General features: G+C 34.5%; 1 protein-coding gene across 1 annotated transcript; it reads right to left on the bottom strand.

Moving 5' to 3' along the window:
* Positions 1 to 236: 236 nt before the first annotated feature.
* Positions 237 to 1214, bottom strand: LOC131395447 (olfactory receptor 10AG1-like). The gene is given in 1 exon segment (XM_058527318.1): positions 237 to 1214. A coding segment is annotated over 1 exon segment (960 nt). The 5' UTR covers positions 1197 to 1214.
* Positions 1215 to 14937: the final 13723 nt, after the last annotated feature.

Consider the following 14937-nt stretch of genomic DNA (forward strand, 5'->3'; position numbering starts at 1 on the left):
AGTTCATAGTGAGAGGAAAGATGGATCTTCAAATTAGATCATTGCAATTGAGATAATTTGTGCTTTGATTATACAAAAGCCCTTAATTAAACCCAATGAAACTAAGGTCTGGTAACATAATGTGAGGTTGCTATGATGATATTAATTATTATTGTTTAGGAACACAGGAACAAAAGTAGAAGATATTTTCTGTTGTATCTACATGACAAACATATTAGCAAATTCCTTCTATAATTTCAAGTCTTTGAGTCACAATAATAACTTACTCGTTTTCTCAGTGCCACCATAATGTCTTTGTTCCTCAGCGTATATATAATAGGATTCAACGTTGGGGTCAAAACGGTATAGAAAAGAGAGATCAGTTTCCCACTTCTTTCAGACTGATTAGGTTTGGGTTGTAAATAAGTAATAGTAGCTGTTCCGTAGAATAAGACTACAACCATCAGGTGAGAGGAACAGGTGGAGAAGGCTTTAGTCCTCCCTCTGGCTGATGACAGTTTCAGAATGTTGGAGATAATTTTGCCATAGGAGACAACAATCAAAAGAAATGGAACCATGGTAAATACCACTGCAGCTACATAGACTGCTATTTCATTCACAAATGTGTCTCCACAAGCAAGCTTGAGTATTGGGGGGATGTCACAGAAGAAATGATTAATTCTGTTAGACCCGCAAAAGGGCAGAGAGAAAATCTGACATATTTGCCCAACTACAGCTGGAACTCCACTGATCCAGGAGGCAGCCACCAGCTGGACACAGACCTTGTGGTTCACGACTAGAGGATAGTGCAGAGGGTCACAAATGGCCACATAGCGGTCATAGGCCATTGCTGTCAGAAGGAGACACTCTGAGCCTCCAAGAATAAAAACAAAACACATTTGCGTAGCACAGGCCAAGAAAGAAATGTTTCCTTTCTGGGTCAAAAGGTCCATGAGCATTCTTGGGATAGTGACTGTGACATAACAGATTTCTAAAAATGAAAAATTGCTGAGAAAAAAATACATGGGGGTCTAGAGAGCAGAGTCAATTTTTGTTACCAGTATTATGATGCTGTTGCTCATCAGGATACTCAGATAGATGACTAAAAACATCCCAAAAAGGATCCATTGGATATTGGGAATATCAGAAAACCCCAAGAGAACAAACTCCATCATTATAGTGATATTTGAGTTTTCTGTTTTGAATTTGCACTCCATCTGCAGATATAGTAAATTCAAAATGGTTAATTCACTAATGTTTTTGAACAACATTTTCCTCTTCTGTTAACTGGGTAGATACATGATTGTATTTATATAATCTCTTAAATTTTTTCTGCCATTACTTTGCTCTGTTTCTAGGAAAAGAGATTTGAAACTTCAGAAATGAACTGATGTGCAGTTAAAATCAATCAAAGAAATAAGATCTTAATATATATTTTTTACACTTGGCTGCAATGATACCAGATATAATGAGAAGTGAATATTGTTATTTAGAGCTTATTATGGAGGAATAATATCTAATAATATCTAATCACTCTATTAAGAGTGGAATTATGAAACAGCCTTTTTCTATTGTTTTTTCTGGCTTCATCAGTTTTTTTCCGCATTGGTTGACTTATTCCATCTTCTTTCAATTCAGATTTTTTCCCTTAAAGATTTTGTTTAATTCTTATTCAAAATGAGTTTTAAGTCCTCTCATTTATATTCCAATGACAGTCAATTTTCATAAACCAGTCCTTTGTAATCCAGGGAATAAATGTATGCAAATTATCAGTCCTCTTTATGTACCTCTCCCATCACTTATGCCAAATGTGGAAAGCATTAATCCCATTATGCTCTTCAATAACTTTCCCTGTTACCCCCTATACAGTGTATGATCAATTAACTTCTAACTCAATCAAGAAATGTGACCCATTCATCACAATATTTTTTTCGTTTCACTCCTTACCTACTTAAGATTTTGTGATCCACTGTCATATAATTCCTTGCAAACAAATACAATTCCCCTCTTCTATTTTCCCTTCATAATTTTGACTAATAAAGTGTAATTTTGATTAAACTCAGTTATTATTTATTTTGGGCATGCAAATGGTGCGAGCATATGAACGGGACTGGAAATAAAAAACAAATACACAAATATATACACACTGTCTTGCTTCACTTCACGTTAACGTCATCCGATATCAAGCAGTCAGCCTTGTTTCCCATTACGCTTTATTACTATTTTTTCCCCAACTTTCCAAAACAAATATTATGTGTTTTCCTATCCCATCAAGTCTACTATACCCATCTCTACCTTCTAGTCTCATCAGCTGATATTTTTGCCTTAAAACTCTGATAACTAAAACTGAGCAAATCTTCTCTCATATTTCCATATTTCCATTATACTAGTTTTCAAAATTACAAGTGAATAATTTTTATTATAAATATCATTATTTTAAATATATCTAATTTTATTTCACTTTATAATTAAGAAAGTTAAGAACTATATGAGTTATCTTAAGTAGCTAACTCATTTTCAGGTAAAAATCTCAGAATTTCATGCTTTTCTGTTTTATTTTCTGTATCGTGATCCTCAAATTTAGAATTATCCTCACATAAAATAGTCTAACAACACAATTATAGCTTACCTTTATGGATTTGCATGAAACTATCTACGTGAGTGTAGGTGTTTTTTTAACCTATAAACTTTTTAAGTTCTTTCATGTCAGGAAGTCACTGTAATTCTTGCTAGCTTCACAATATTCTTGCTAGCTTCAATCATTAGCTGCTCTTAAATAGGAAGCAGTCAGGTGCACCCTGGGGGACATATCCTCCTGTGTATCAATTTAATTTCCAGAAGACTGCTTTTTTTGGCAATCATCCAGTTTTAATTTTTAAAACTACTTTCTCTGTAGATGACCTGTCCTTCTCTTCAGCCTCTTTGTGACATAAAGTTCCCCCACTATAGGGGAGTCCCCTGGTGGACTGGTGAGGGTCCCTGGTGGGGAAATATCACTTAATTGTCTAGTACTACTTTCAGGAAAAAGTTAAAAATCTTTCTATCATATTTCAGACCTATGGCAATTGGTGTCAATTTTTGCCTTCTTTACTTTTATTTCCATAATTCAACCAGGTATGGATCATCCACACCTTTAGAAAAATGTGTCACATGTTTCCTCACATGAACATGATTTGCTTGGTCTCTTGGTGGAATGCTCTGTTCCTAGATTAACCTTTGTTAAAATTAAAGCAGATTGTGTCTGCTGACAAAAATCTGGATGTTTCATTCATGTTATGATGTCTACTCGGTCATCAGAGGAGTTATCTAGCTGATTCAAAATGTAATTTTAGACAGGATTCTTTAAGACAGAAAAGAGAAAAAAATAAGAAACATTCCTGTCAAAATTCTTTTCCCATTTCAACTACTTCTAAGCAGCTATGGAAATAAAATGATCAGGAGTGAAGTTGCAAGTCCTATAGCCACTTCTACGTGTAATTACATTTGTTTTTTCCCGTTATGGAGTTCTTTGACCATTTGACAATGTGTTTCTAAAATTGCATTCCATTTTGAATTTTAAGCCTGCTTCTCATTACTACAGCATGCTTCTCACACATTGGCCCTCTGTATGCTTTATTATGACTGAGTTAGCATTTGTGTGGTGGCTTCTTTCATGTTTGTCTACAAATGGGAACTACACTCTTGATTTACCTCAGATGAGCTTGTCAGTTACAGGCTGAGACAAATTGAATGTCCATCCCCCATTGGAGTAGACTCATCTAATCCCTAGCCTATCATTAAGATGGAAAATGGGATATTTCTTTATTCAATTAAATATTTCCATATCCTGAAAAAAATCTAAAAACTGAAACAATTCAGATGTATCAGTGGCTTAACAAAATAAAGGAACATCTTACACTCATATCATTGTACAATTTTGCAGTCAGTGATTAAGAAACTCTGCTTCCTTTCATCTGAGTCCCAATCTTTCCTAGTTCCCCTTTGCAGTTCCCTATTGGATCTTCGGCATTCAGAGAGCTGAGAATTAAAGACTGACAGAAAATAAGGACACAAATGCACCTTAAAAGCCTCAACACATAATAGACACACCATTCCTACTCACATGGCATTGTAGAAACTAATCACTTGGTCTAACATAGACATGAGAGGGCTAGGGAATGTTGTTTACTGTATGTCAAAGAAACAGAAATATATCTGGAGAGCATCAAGCCAGAATCTGCTAGAATCTTCACTTTTGGTCACTAACAGTGTTTTCTCTTGTATTTAAATTCAAATTTCACCTGTTTTTAAATCAAGTTTTAAATACAAAATAGCATGCTGTAACATGTATACCTTTAAATTTAAGTTGTAACATGAAATGTACATAACAGAATAATTTGTGGTATCTATTTATGTATTTTAGTTGTGTTTTTTTTTTAGTATATTTGAGTCTAATGCAATGTTGTTATTTTTCAGTACATTCTTATTCTTAAGTTAGCAACGTTATTGAGGCATAATTTACGTAAAATAAAGTACAACCTTTAAAATACACTCGATGAGATTTAAAATTCAATGATATTTGAGAGATATATACACTTTTGAAACCATTGTCACGATCAAGACACAGAACATTCACATTATCCTGAAACATATCCTTGCGCAACTATGCTATCCATCTTCCCTCCGCCCTCATCCGCAGAAGATGATCGATTAGATGTCTTTAGCTATAGATCATTTATAATCAACCAGAATATTCTCTATTATCCTGAAGTCTTTTCCTCAGTGTAAGGATTTTAAGACTCATCTATGTTGTACATGTCAATAGTTTAGTCATTGTCATTGCAGGATTCCTTAATATTCCTTAATCTATTTACTTATTCATCTGCTGATGGGCTTTTGGTTGTTTCCAGGTTTTGGCTGTCATAAATAGAGCTTTTGTGTATATTCATGAATAAGTTTTGGGATGGGGTATATATTTTCATTTCTTTTGGATAAATATTTAAGAATGCAATGATTGGATTATATTGTAGGTGTATATATAAACTTTTAGGAAACTGTCAAAATGTTTTCCAAAATGGTTGCAACATTTTATACTCCCACCATAAGAGTATGAGAGTCTCAATAGATTAACATCTTTGCTAACACTTGTTGCTGTCAGAGTTTTTAATTTTTGACATTCTAATTGGTGGGTTGTGGTTTCTCATTATGGTTTTGATTTGCATTTCTCTAATGACTAAAAACGGGTATATCTTTATGTACGTATAGGCTATTTGCATTTTTTATGATGAAGTGTTCATTCAGTCCATTTGCTCATGTTTTTTATTGGATTGTATTATTATTATTGGATGGCAAGTGTTCTTTATATATTCTGGATACAAATCCTTTGTCAGAAATATGTATGAAGAATGTTTTCTTCCACTCTCTAGTTTTCTTTTTTATCTTACTAATGTCATCCTTTGAACAAAAAGAGATGTTAATCTTGGTATAATAAAATATATACATTTTATAAACTATGCTTTGTGTATCCTTTTAAGAAATCTTTATTTATCCTACTATCACAAAAATTTTCTCTTATGATTTCTTCCAGACCTTTTATGACTTAGTTTTTACACTTAAGTGTGTAATCCATTTTGAGTTGAGGTTTATATATGACGTGAGTAAGAGTTTGATATTTATTTTTTTCCCATGTAGATATCTCATTGTGGACAGGACCAAATGCCTGCTGTTTGATCTCCTCGCAGGACATTTGTTCCTGTCCAAAACTTCCATAAGAGGATTGGACCATAACACTTTTGGTCCATGCCAAAAGGTCTTTGATATCTGGTCACATCTGGTCCTGTCGTAATGTCCATGGAGACATTGGGTCCACACCAAAAGGTCTTTGATATTTGTTCCTGTCCAAAACCGTTTGACATGGACTAAATATGCTCATGGCCATTTTGGACAGGACCAAATGTCAAGGCCTTTGGGCAAGGTCCCAATGTCTTATGGATGTTTTGGACAGGACCAAATATCTGCTAGTCACATATCTAATTGCTCTTGCACTATTAATCGAAAAGACTTTTCATTCCACATGGATGATCCTAGCATCTTTGTCAAAAATCAGCTCACCATATATGTATCTTTTTCTGGACTCTGTTCCATTGATTTATATATTAATCGTTTCACCAATTCTCCACTGTTTCTAGTGCAGTAAATGTATAGTAACTCTTGAAGTCAAGTAGTGTGCTTCCCCTAAATTAGTTATTCTTTTATGAAAGTTGCTTTAGCTGTCTTGGGTCGTTTGCAATTTTATACAAATTTTAAAATAGGTATATCATTTCTATAAAATGCTTGCTGGATTTTTACATTGGGATTCAATTAAATTTATAGATAAATTCAGGCAGAATTGACAACAATATCAATTATTGCAGTCTATGAAAATGATACATCTTTCCACTTATTTTTCTCCAATTTCTCTCAGTATGATATCAATTATTGTAAGTATAATTCTCATATTTTTTGTCAAATTTTTATTCTATATTTTTGTTTACCAAGTATACTGAATTGATTTTTATAATTTCACATTCCAGTTGATTGCTGCTCATATATAATTGACATCACATTAACATTTAATAGTATATCCTCGCCAAATTCAGGTAAGTATTTCAGTAGCTGTTTTGTAGATACTGTAAGATATTCTAGGTAAACAATCATAATGCTTACCTAAAGGGACACTTTTCTTTTTATAAACATTATATATATTTATATATTAATCCAAAAGTTTTGGTTTAACCGGAGTCGACAAATTGTGTCTCATTAGCCAAATACAGCCTGATCTATATTTTTGTATTTTCCATGAAATGATGATGAATTTTACAAATTTTAATGTTGGAGAAAAAAAGAATATGCAACAGAGACAATTCTATGTGGCCCACAAAGCCAAAATTCTTAACTATCCAGTCCTTCACTGAAAAAAAAAAAAAAAGTGTTAAACCTTGGTTTAAAATAATAACCATTGAATTGTTCACAATTCTGTAATTCAGCAATTTGCTTGAGTCAAGCTGAGAAGGCTCTCTTGTTTTCTATGTGATATTTTCTAGGCTTTCACAGGTGTTTGGACCTCAACTTGAATGACTGGGGACACTCTCCATTGTTCTTTCATCCTCCAGAAGGCTAGTATGGGCTTTCTCACACAAATGGTGGAAGAATTCACAGCAACAAGAGAGTGGCAGTCACAAAGTACATGGGCTTCACAAGCCTTTGCCTGTGACACATTGGCTAATGTTCCATTGGCCAAAGTAAGTCACATAGCTGTGCCCAGAGTCAACACAAGAGAGGACTACAAAAGCTGTGGATAAAGTTGGCAAGATTTATTAGGGGTCATTATTATATCCATCTACCCCAGTTTACTCTCTGGTGTTCACTGCCCTCCCACATGCAGAAATATATCCACGTTCAAGGCCTGAGGTCCATGATCTCATGATCTGCATCAGGTCCAGATGTGGATTAGGCTCCTCATGTGTAGCTTTTCAGGTTCCACTTGATCCATAGGTCTGTGAACTGATTAAGAGAAATTATCACACATTCCCTCCCATCCCACATACACACACAGTCAACATACAGTGATGAGATGAAGCAGGATAACTACAACAGATTCTCCCCTTCAAAAATGGGAGGAACGGGGACATACAACAGTTATAATTCCATAATAGTTTTTAAATTAGGCACATGTCCCAAGGCTCCTGAATCCAGGGGCAGGCAATGCTCTAGAGTAGTGCCAGGTCTGCTCTCTGAGAGTAGCTCTCCAAACCCTTATTCTTGGCTTAGATCCCTGGCCTTTTGACTCTGCCCTCTGAAAAGTTCTACTTTTTTCCCCATAAGAAAAGGCTTGTGTTTGGACATGAGCTGCTTTCCCAACCTCCTTTCTCTCCACAGAAATTTGTGGACCCAAAGACCTCTTTTTGTTTTGAATGGTCTCAGTCCCTTTTAGTTCATGCTGGTGGTGCTTCCACAAGGAAAACTTCCTTAGAATCTTTGTGGGTGCCTCTGAGCCTTTTTGGGTTTAGTACATCTTCTAATAGCCACTTAAATATATCATTTCAAGATAATTCTCTCTACTTTGCACATAACAGGCTACTATAGGACAATATGGTTAAAATTGTTAGACATTCTTTTTTATCTGTTTGAGATAGCACTGCCTTAGCATTTCAGAGGTGTTAACACATAGTCATACAACCACACACCTGATTTAATCCTTTCCTAAAAGACTGGAGATACAAAGCAGTTTTATTTATAATCCAATGGGTCCTAGCTCTTCTATATTTTCTCTAAATTCTGCTGGTAAACTGAACAGTTCTCTATTTAGCTTATATATTTACTTCATTCCTGATATGGGCATCTAAAATAATTAAAATGACACTTTAAAATTTATCCTGGACATTTCCTTAGCCAGATCCACAAGATCATTAGGTACGTTTAATCTCTTCCAAGTTACTGCAGGCATCAATTTTGCCAGTTTTTTGTTTGTTTATTTTGGGCTGCTATATAACAATGGTTTGCCATTCATACAGTTTCCCCTGGAAGTTTGTCACCACTTTTGCACCATCAATGAACAGCTCGTTCAAGATTTATTCAGTCCCATCCCATACTTCTCTAGAGAATGGAGAGAGGATGGAAATGAAGTTAATATTTGGTCACATGTATGTGAGGAAACCTACAAAAAAATCCAAATAGTATGAGATTCAGAGAGCTTCCAGGTTGATGAACACATCCACGTACCAGAATGGTGACACACCCCAACTCCATGGGGACAGAAGCTTCTGTGCTCAGGACCTTCCCAGACCATACCCTATATATCTCTTCATCTGGCTGCTCATGTGTATTCTTTACCATATCCCTTAGTAAACTGGCAAACGTAAAAAAGTGTTTCTTTGAGTTCTGTTAGCCACTCTAGCAGATACTAGAATCCAAAGGAGAGGTGGTCCTGAGAACCTCCAATTTGTAGCCAAGTCAGACAGAAGTTACGGATAACCTGGAGACCTACTATTGCAAACGGCATCTAAAATGGGGGGCAGTCTCATGGGGCTGAGCCCTTAACCTGTGGGATCTGATGCTATCTCTAGGAAGAAAGTGTCAGAATTGAGTTAAATTGTAGGCTGCCCAGCCTGCCCACAGAGAATTGCTTGTTGTAGGGAAAAATCCACACATGTCTGGTGTCAGAAGTGTGAGTGTGATAGCAGTGTGAGAGTAAAGGAGAAACACAGAGGAATGATTGGGTTTTTTTTCTTTACATTCTACCAGCCGCCAGCTGTGTGATCTCCTGTAGTTACTTGATATCCCTCTGTTACAGTTTACTAAACTATAAAGTAAGCCAGCAGTTGTTCCAATATTTCAGCTTGTTATGTGAATAAAATCATTTAATATATGTAAAACACTTGAAGAAGTGCTGGCATTTTAAAAGTCTATATAAGTACTAGTTATTGTTGTCATTTTAAAAATCTAAATTTTATTCTTCTGAACTTTCAATGTTCTACACAGCATGAAAAATATTCTCTAAGTAACTTTTTCTGTTTATCACATAAATAATGTAGTATCACATAAATAATGTAGGAATGGAGTGGATCTTATAGCAATCCTCAAACGTTATAAAAATCCCGAACAATTCAACTCTCATGTTGCAAATTCTCCATAAAATCTTTGCCGATATTTTTGTTTGCACTGTTATCTCTACTCTGTGGCCTCTAATACACGTATGCATCCCTGTTCAGCTTTACTGTTTGTTTGTCTAATTGCTATCACATACCTTTTCCTTCATTGCCACTAAATATTCTGAGAGATAAGAGCTGTGACTATTTTCCAACTTAGTTTCAATATAGATCTTACAAAATGGCTGTGCATCTAACGTGATGCCCAGCTTGATTCTGAAAAAAATCAAAGTAATACAGCAGGTGTAATAAAAATCATCACTCTTAAAAGGGATAAAAAAATAATAGCAACAGAACAGAAAATCCAAACGTTATGTATCACTTTTAAGAATGGCCACATTTAATATTAATAAATTCACTCATTAATTAAATAAAATGATGTCTAGTGCTACTTAAAATGTAATTTCTAATTGTACAAACTCAACTTTCGGGGATTAGGTAATCAATGTATAACATGAAATACATAAGATTTGTCTTTGGGGCTCAGCCCCATGAGACTGCCCCCCATTTTAGATGCCGTTTGCAATAGTAGGTCTCCAGGTTTTATCCGTAACTTCTGTTTGACTTGGCTACAAATTGGAGGTTCTCAGGACCACCTCTCCTTTGGATTCTAGTATCTGCTAGAGCGGCTAACAGAACTCAAAGAAACACTTTTTTACGTTTGCCAGTTTACTAAGGGATATGATAAAGACAAATAAGATTTTTTCTCAAACAGAAAACTAAGTATAAAGAGCATATGTTTATTCTGTGTGTGTCACGAAATTCTACTACTCTTCTTTCTTTTGAATGTTTAAGCACTTATTAATCTAGAGAAATAATACTTAGTGATCTAATAGTTCTTTTTAAATTCAGGTATCAATTACCTAGAAAATCCAAATGATTAAGAGAATGCATAACAATATTCTAAATCAGTTAGATATTAGTCACTATCGACATCTCTACTTTACCTAAGCTGCAGTTGTGTTTGTATATTTAACATAAATTAGCTACTCTAATCCTGAAATTTATTTTAAAACCTATATTGAACTGAAAACACACCTTCAATATTTTATAAATCTTTAACTTTATAAAATATTTATTTTTTAATAAATGTTCCTTTTCTAATTTTAACTATTTTTCCACAATTGAATAAAAATAACCCAAAACTGGAGTTTTGTCTTTCTAATGCACCATTGTAACCACATCCTGTAGAAATGTGAAGCCATTTTATACATTCCAGATTAAACCAGTCACCATCTGAATACCCCTGAGTGACCACAGTCAATGCCACATGAAACAGAATAATCACAACTGTGCTCTGCCTGAATTCCTGATGCACACGTTTATGAGATACAATAAAGTGATATGATTCTAAGCTAAAACGCTCTGGAGTAATTTTTTATGCAGCAGTGGAAAACTGGAACAGAGGCATTCCATAATTGTTACAAAACCAACTTTCTTCATAGGTTTTCTTCCACTATTCCTCTAGATCGGCACCATATATAGCCATTTGATCATCAGTAATTCTCATTTTATAAGGTAAAAAGGCACTAACAAATTATCACCTTAATTCATTTGTATATTTGGGGTTTTTATTTAGATGGTATTACTTACGTGATGACATCTATTTAGGCAATGAAAGAACTAGCTGGATAAATTAAGGTTATGCCAAAAATAAGCAATCCGAGCAAGTATTATGCTAAAAGAGAGAGAGATTAAAAAAAAAAAAAAAGCTTCACTCATCATTTACCAGTCCAGTTTGATTGAAAATGAATCCAAATAAGTTGCCAGTATTTTAATGGGAAACATCTGAAGGAAAAAAAGACAAACTTGATAGTCTTAGTGGTAACTTCTTGCAATTTGTTTGTTTGGGTGCTATAACGATTCTCTCTTTTCAAGTGTCATCATGCTGAACTCGAAAGACTTGGCAAAATAATGCAATGAATATCCCTAGCATCTTAATTTTAATTTCTATTGCTATTCTCCACAAAAATAATTAATAATTCAGGCAAGAAATCTTGGAGAATAGGTGATTCCATATTGTGGCAAAATAGTTAACTCTACATCATATTATTTCTCTGAAAATGCAAAGATGCATTCATATTTTTTGCATTAGTAAAGAATAAGGTATAAAACTCTGAGGATGTCACTATTATGATTCTGCCCTACAGTCAAAGCTTTTCTACAGAGACTCAGGAAAACAGGTGGAGAAGCAGAAGAGAGAGATGAAAAACCAATCCTGACCTTGTTCAGATAACTAGTTCCAATTTCTCCCAAGGGCTGTCTCCATCTCTGCTCGTTTAGGGGGTGGAAACAGTTAAAAGATTCATTACCACGCCTGAAATGCTCTACAATATCTTTGTGTGAAGGCTCTATTCTTAGTCTGTCCTTATATTAATCACAGGTTAATTTTTAAATCAGAAAGAGGTAACATCAATGTGTTGAATGGGTAAAGCTTGTGAAAATATAGGCTAGAGTCATTAGAAAGTATTCTCCAGAGGCTTACCATGCATTACTCTATATTAGCTGATGTCTTTTGAAAAAAAAAAAAGTAACATGATAGCTAAATAAATGGTAAAGCAACAAGGATGGTTATAATGAATTGTAGGGAAATAGTATTGGGACATCAATTACTAAATAAGAAATAACTTTTAAGTAAAACAGTCTAATCACCAGTGAATTTGTTGGGGACAGTAGACTAGTCTGCTAAATATGAGATTTGATGAAAAATTAGTTTCTTCTTGGCAACACAACCACCGTGAATATATCAGAAAGTCCATCATGAAACAACAAGCTCAGGAATGAGTCAAGACGATGGGTGTTCACAGTTAGTTCATCCATCCATCAGTTGATGGACATTTGGATTATTTCCAGTTTTGGAATAGAGTGAGTAAGGCTGTTACAGATACTGGCATCCAGGTAATGGTGTGGACATATGTTTCCTTCCTGTCTTGGGTAAATAACTCGGAGTGAGATTGCTGGGTCACGTGGTCAGTGTGTGTTTCACTTCATAGGCAACTGTCAGACTGCTTTCTAAAGCGGCTGCACCATTGTGTTGTCTGCCAGCAGTGGATGAGAGCTCCAGTTGCTCTGTACCCTTGTCAGCACTTGCTATTGTCATTTATTACCATACTTCAAACATTCTAGTCATTCTGATAGATGTATGGGATCACATCGTGGTTTTAACTTGTATTTCCCTAATCACAAAAATGGTATTGAACAGATTTTTCATGCACTGGGTTGCCATCTGTGTATCTTCTCTGGTGAAGTATCTGTTCAAGGTTATGTCCATTATTTTATTGTTTATCTTTTCTTTTTTTCATATTATTGAGTTTTTAGAGTTCTTTTTATATTCTGGATACATGTTCTTCATTGGACAGCTGTTTAGCAAATATTTGGTAAAAGTCTGTGGCTGGTTTCTTCATTCCCTCAACACTGTCTTTCACAAAGCAGAAGAATTAATTGTGATGAAGAACATTTTACAATTTTTCTCCTATGATTCATGCATTTTGTGTTTTATATCAAAATTTTTGACTAACTCGTCTTATGTTTCTCTAGAAATGTTATAGTAATAGGTCCTATGTTAACGTTTAAGATTCATTTTGAGACAAGGTTTATGAATGGTGCAAAGAATGAGTCAATGTCTCTCTTTTGTGGCATAAGGCTGTTCTACATATTCAATGTCATTGTCATTTTTAAAAAAAGACTATCCTTCTTCCATGGATTTTCCTTAACTATTTTGTGAAAAATCCATTGAGTATATCATGTGAATCTATTTGTGAAAATTGTATTTTGTTCCATAGGTTTAGATGGCTATCTTTTCATCAAAGCCACACTCTCTTGCCTATTGTAACTTGGTGGCTAATCTTGAAATAAAATTATATGAATCCTTCAACACTATTCTTCTTTTTCATAACTGGTTTGACTACCTTAGTTCCTTTGCGTTTCATAGAAATTGTAGAATAACCTTATCAATTTCTGCAAAAATGCCTCTTTAATTTTAATTAGAGTTACTTTGAATAGGTACATCATTTGAGATTGCATTTACGTAATAGGTACTTTGTTCGCAATTGGGCTATCTACAAATATCATTTTTCTTTCTTTCCTTCCTCCTTCACTCCTTTCTTTCCTTCCTTTCTTCTATTCTTTCTTTCTTTCCTTTGTCTTTTTCTTAAGATTCAGATTCCATGGCCAACATTGCCCAACTACTAATTTAGAATCTCAGGGTTTAGGGCTCAGGCATCTATTTTTCACAATTTTTTGAAAAATTCTTTAAGTACATTGCCAGGTACTAATCTATAGATTAGTATGTGGAATCCCCAAGAAAAGACAAGACCCTACTACTCCAAAAGCCTGACCTTGATCTCCTCCAGATCTCTAATATCTAATGTTCTTTTACATCAAATATTATAGTTATCTGTACATTGTCCCATCCCCCTTGTCAATACTTCCTATTCACGTGTTCATATCTTATCTCCTCTATTAAACTATCAATGAGCTTAACTGTATCTCTCACACTTAGAACTGTAACACTTTAGCAGTTATAGTAATATTTATTAAGTGATTATGAATTCTATCATAGGTTATGCTTTCTTATTATTTCATTATGTACATATTTACAAGATTTTGAGAGAAGTAAATAGATTATTTTCCCAGGTAGAGAACACTGGATTTCAGAGAAGTTAAGTCATGAATCCGATGGCACGTAGTTATTTAGTATCAGAGCTGGGACTATGTTAGTATCATTAGATTTCTTTTCCACTCCTATGCATATTCCTTTTCCACTGAGGGATCATTATATACTAGAGACCAAAGTTCATTCATGTAATCATTTCTTATTATATGATTCATTGCTCCAGGACCCTTCACTTGTCTACTGTGGAAAAAAAAAAAATCATCTTGTTACTTTTCTTTCCCAGAAGACGATGAGTGTGTTTCCTCCTTGGAACATCCCTGCAGACTTCAAGAAGAGTTGGAGAACTTGGTATAAGGGTCCAAATGCTTAAGATTCATAGCACACCTTAATTGAGTGAGCAGTTCATTTCCACAGGTAAGAGGAAAGTGTTTTATCACTTACAAAATATTTTAGAAGCTATAACCTTGAATGTAAAACTACATTCTATGTTTTGACATTTGAATTTGAGAGAGACATTTCTAGTTACTTCAGAATTGAATTAAAAATTAAATCAGGGAACTCCAGGGAACATAGGAGAGCAAATAGGAAAGACTCCCAAAACATTTAGGTCAATAGAGCTCTAAGTTGGAAATTTGCTTTAATTTCTTTGATGGAAGATAATAGTCAGAATAAGGATAG

This window comes from Diceros bicornis, chromosome 31, assembly GCF_020826845.1.
Source record: "Diceros bicornis minor isolate mBicDic1 chromosome 31, mDicBic1.mat.cur, whole genome shotgun sequence".
Lineage (NCBI taxonomy): Eukaryota > Metazoa > Chordata > Mammalia > Perissodactyla > Rhinocerotidae > Diceros > Diceros bicornis.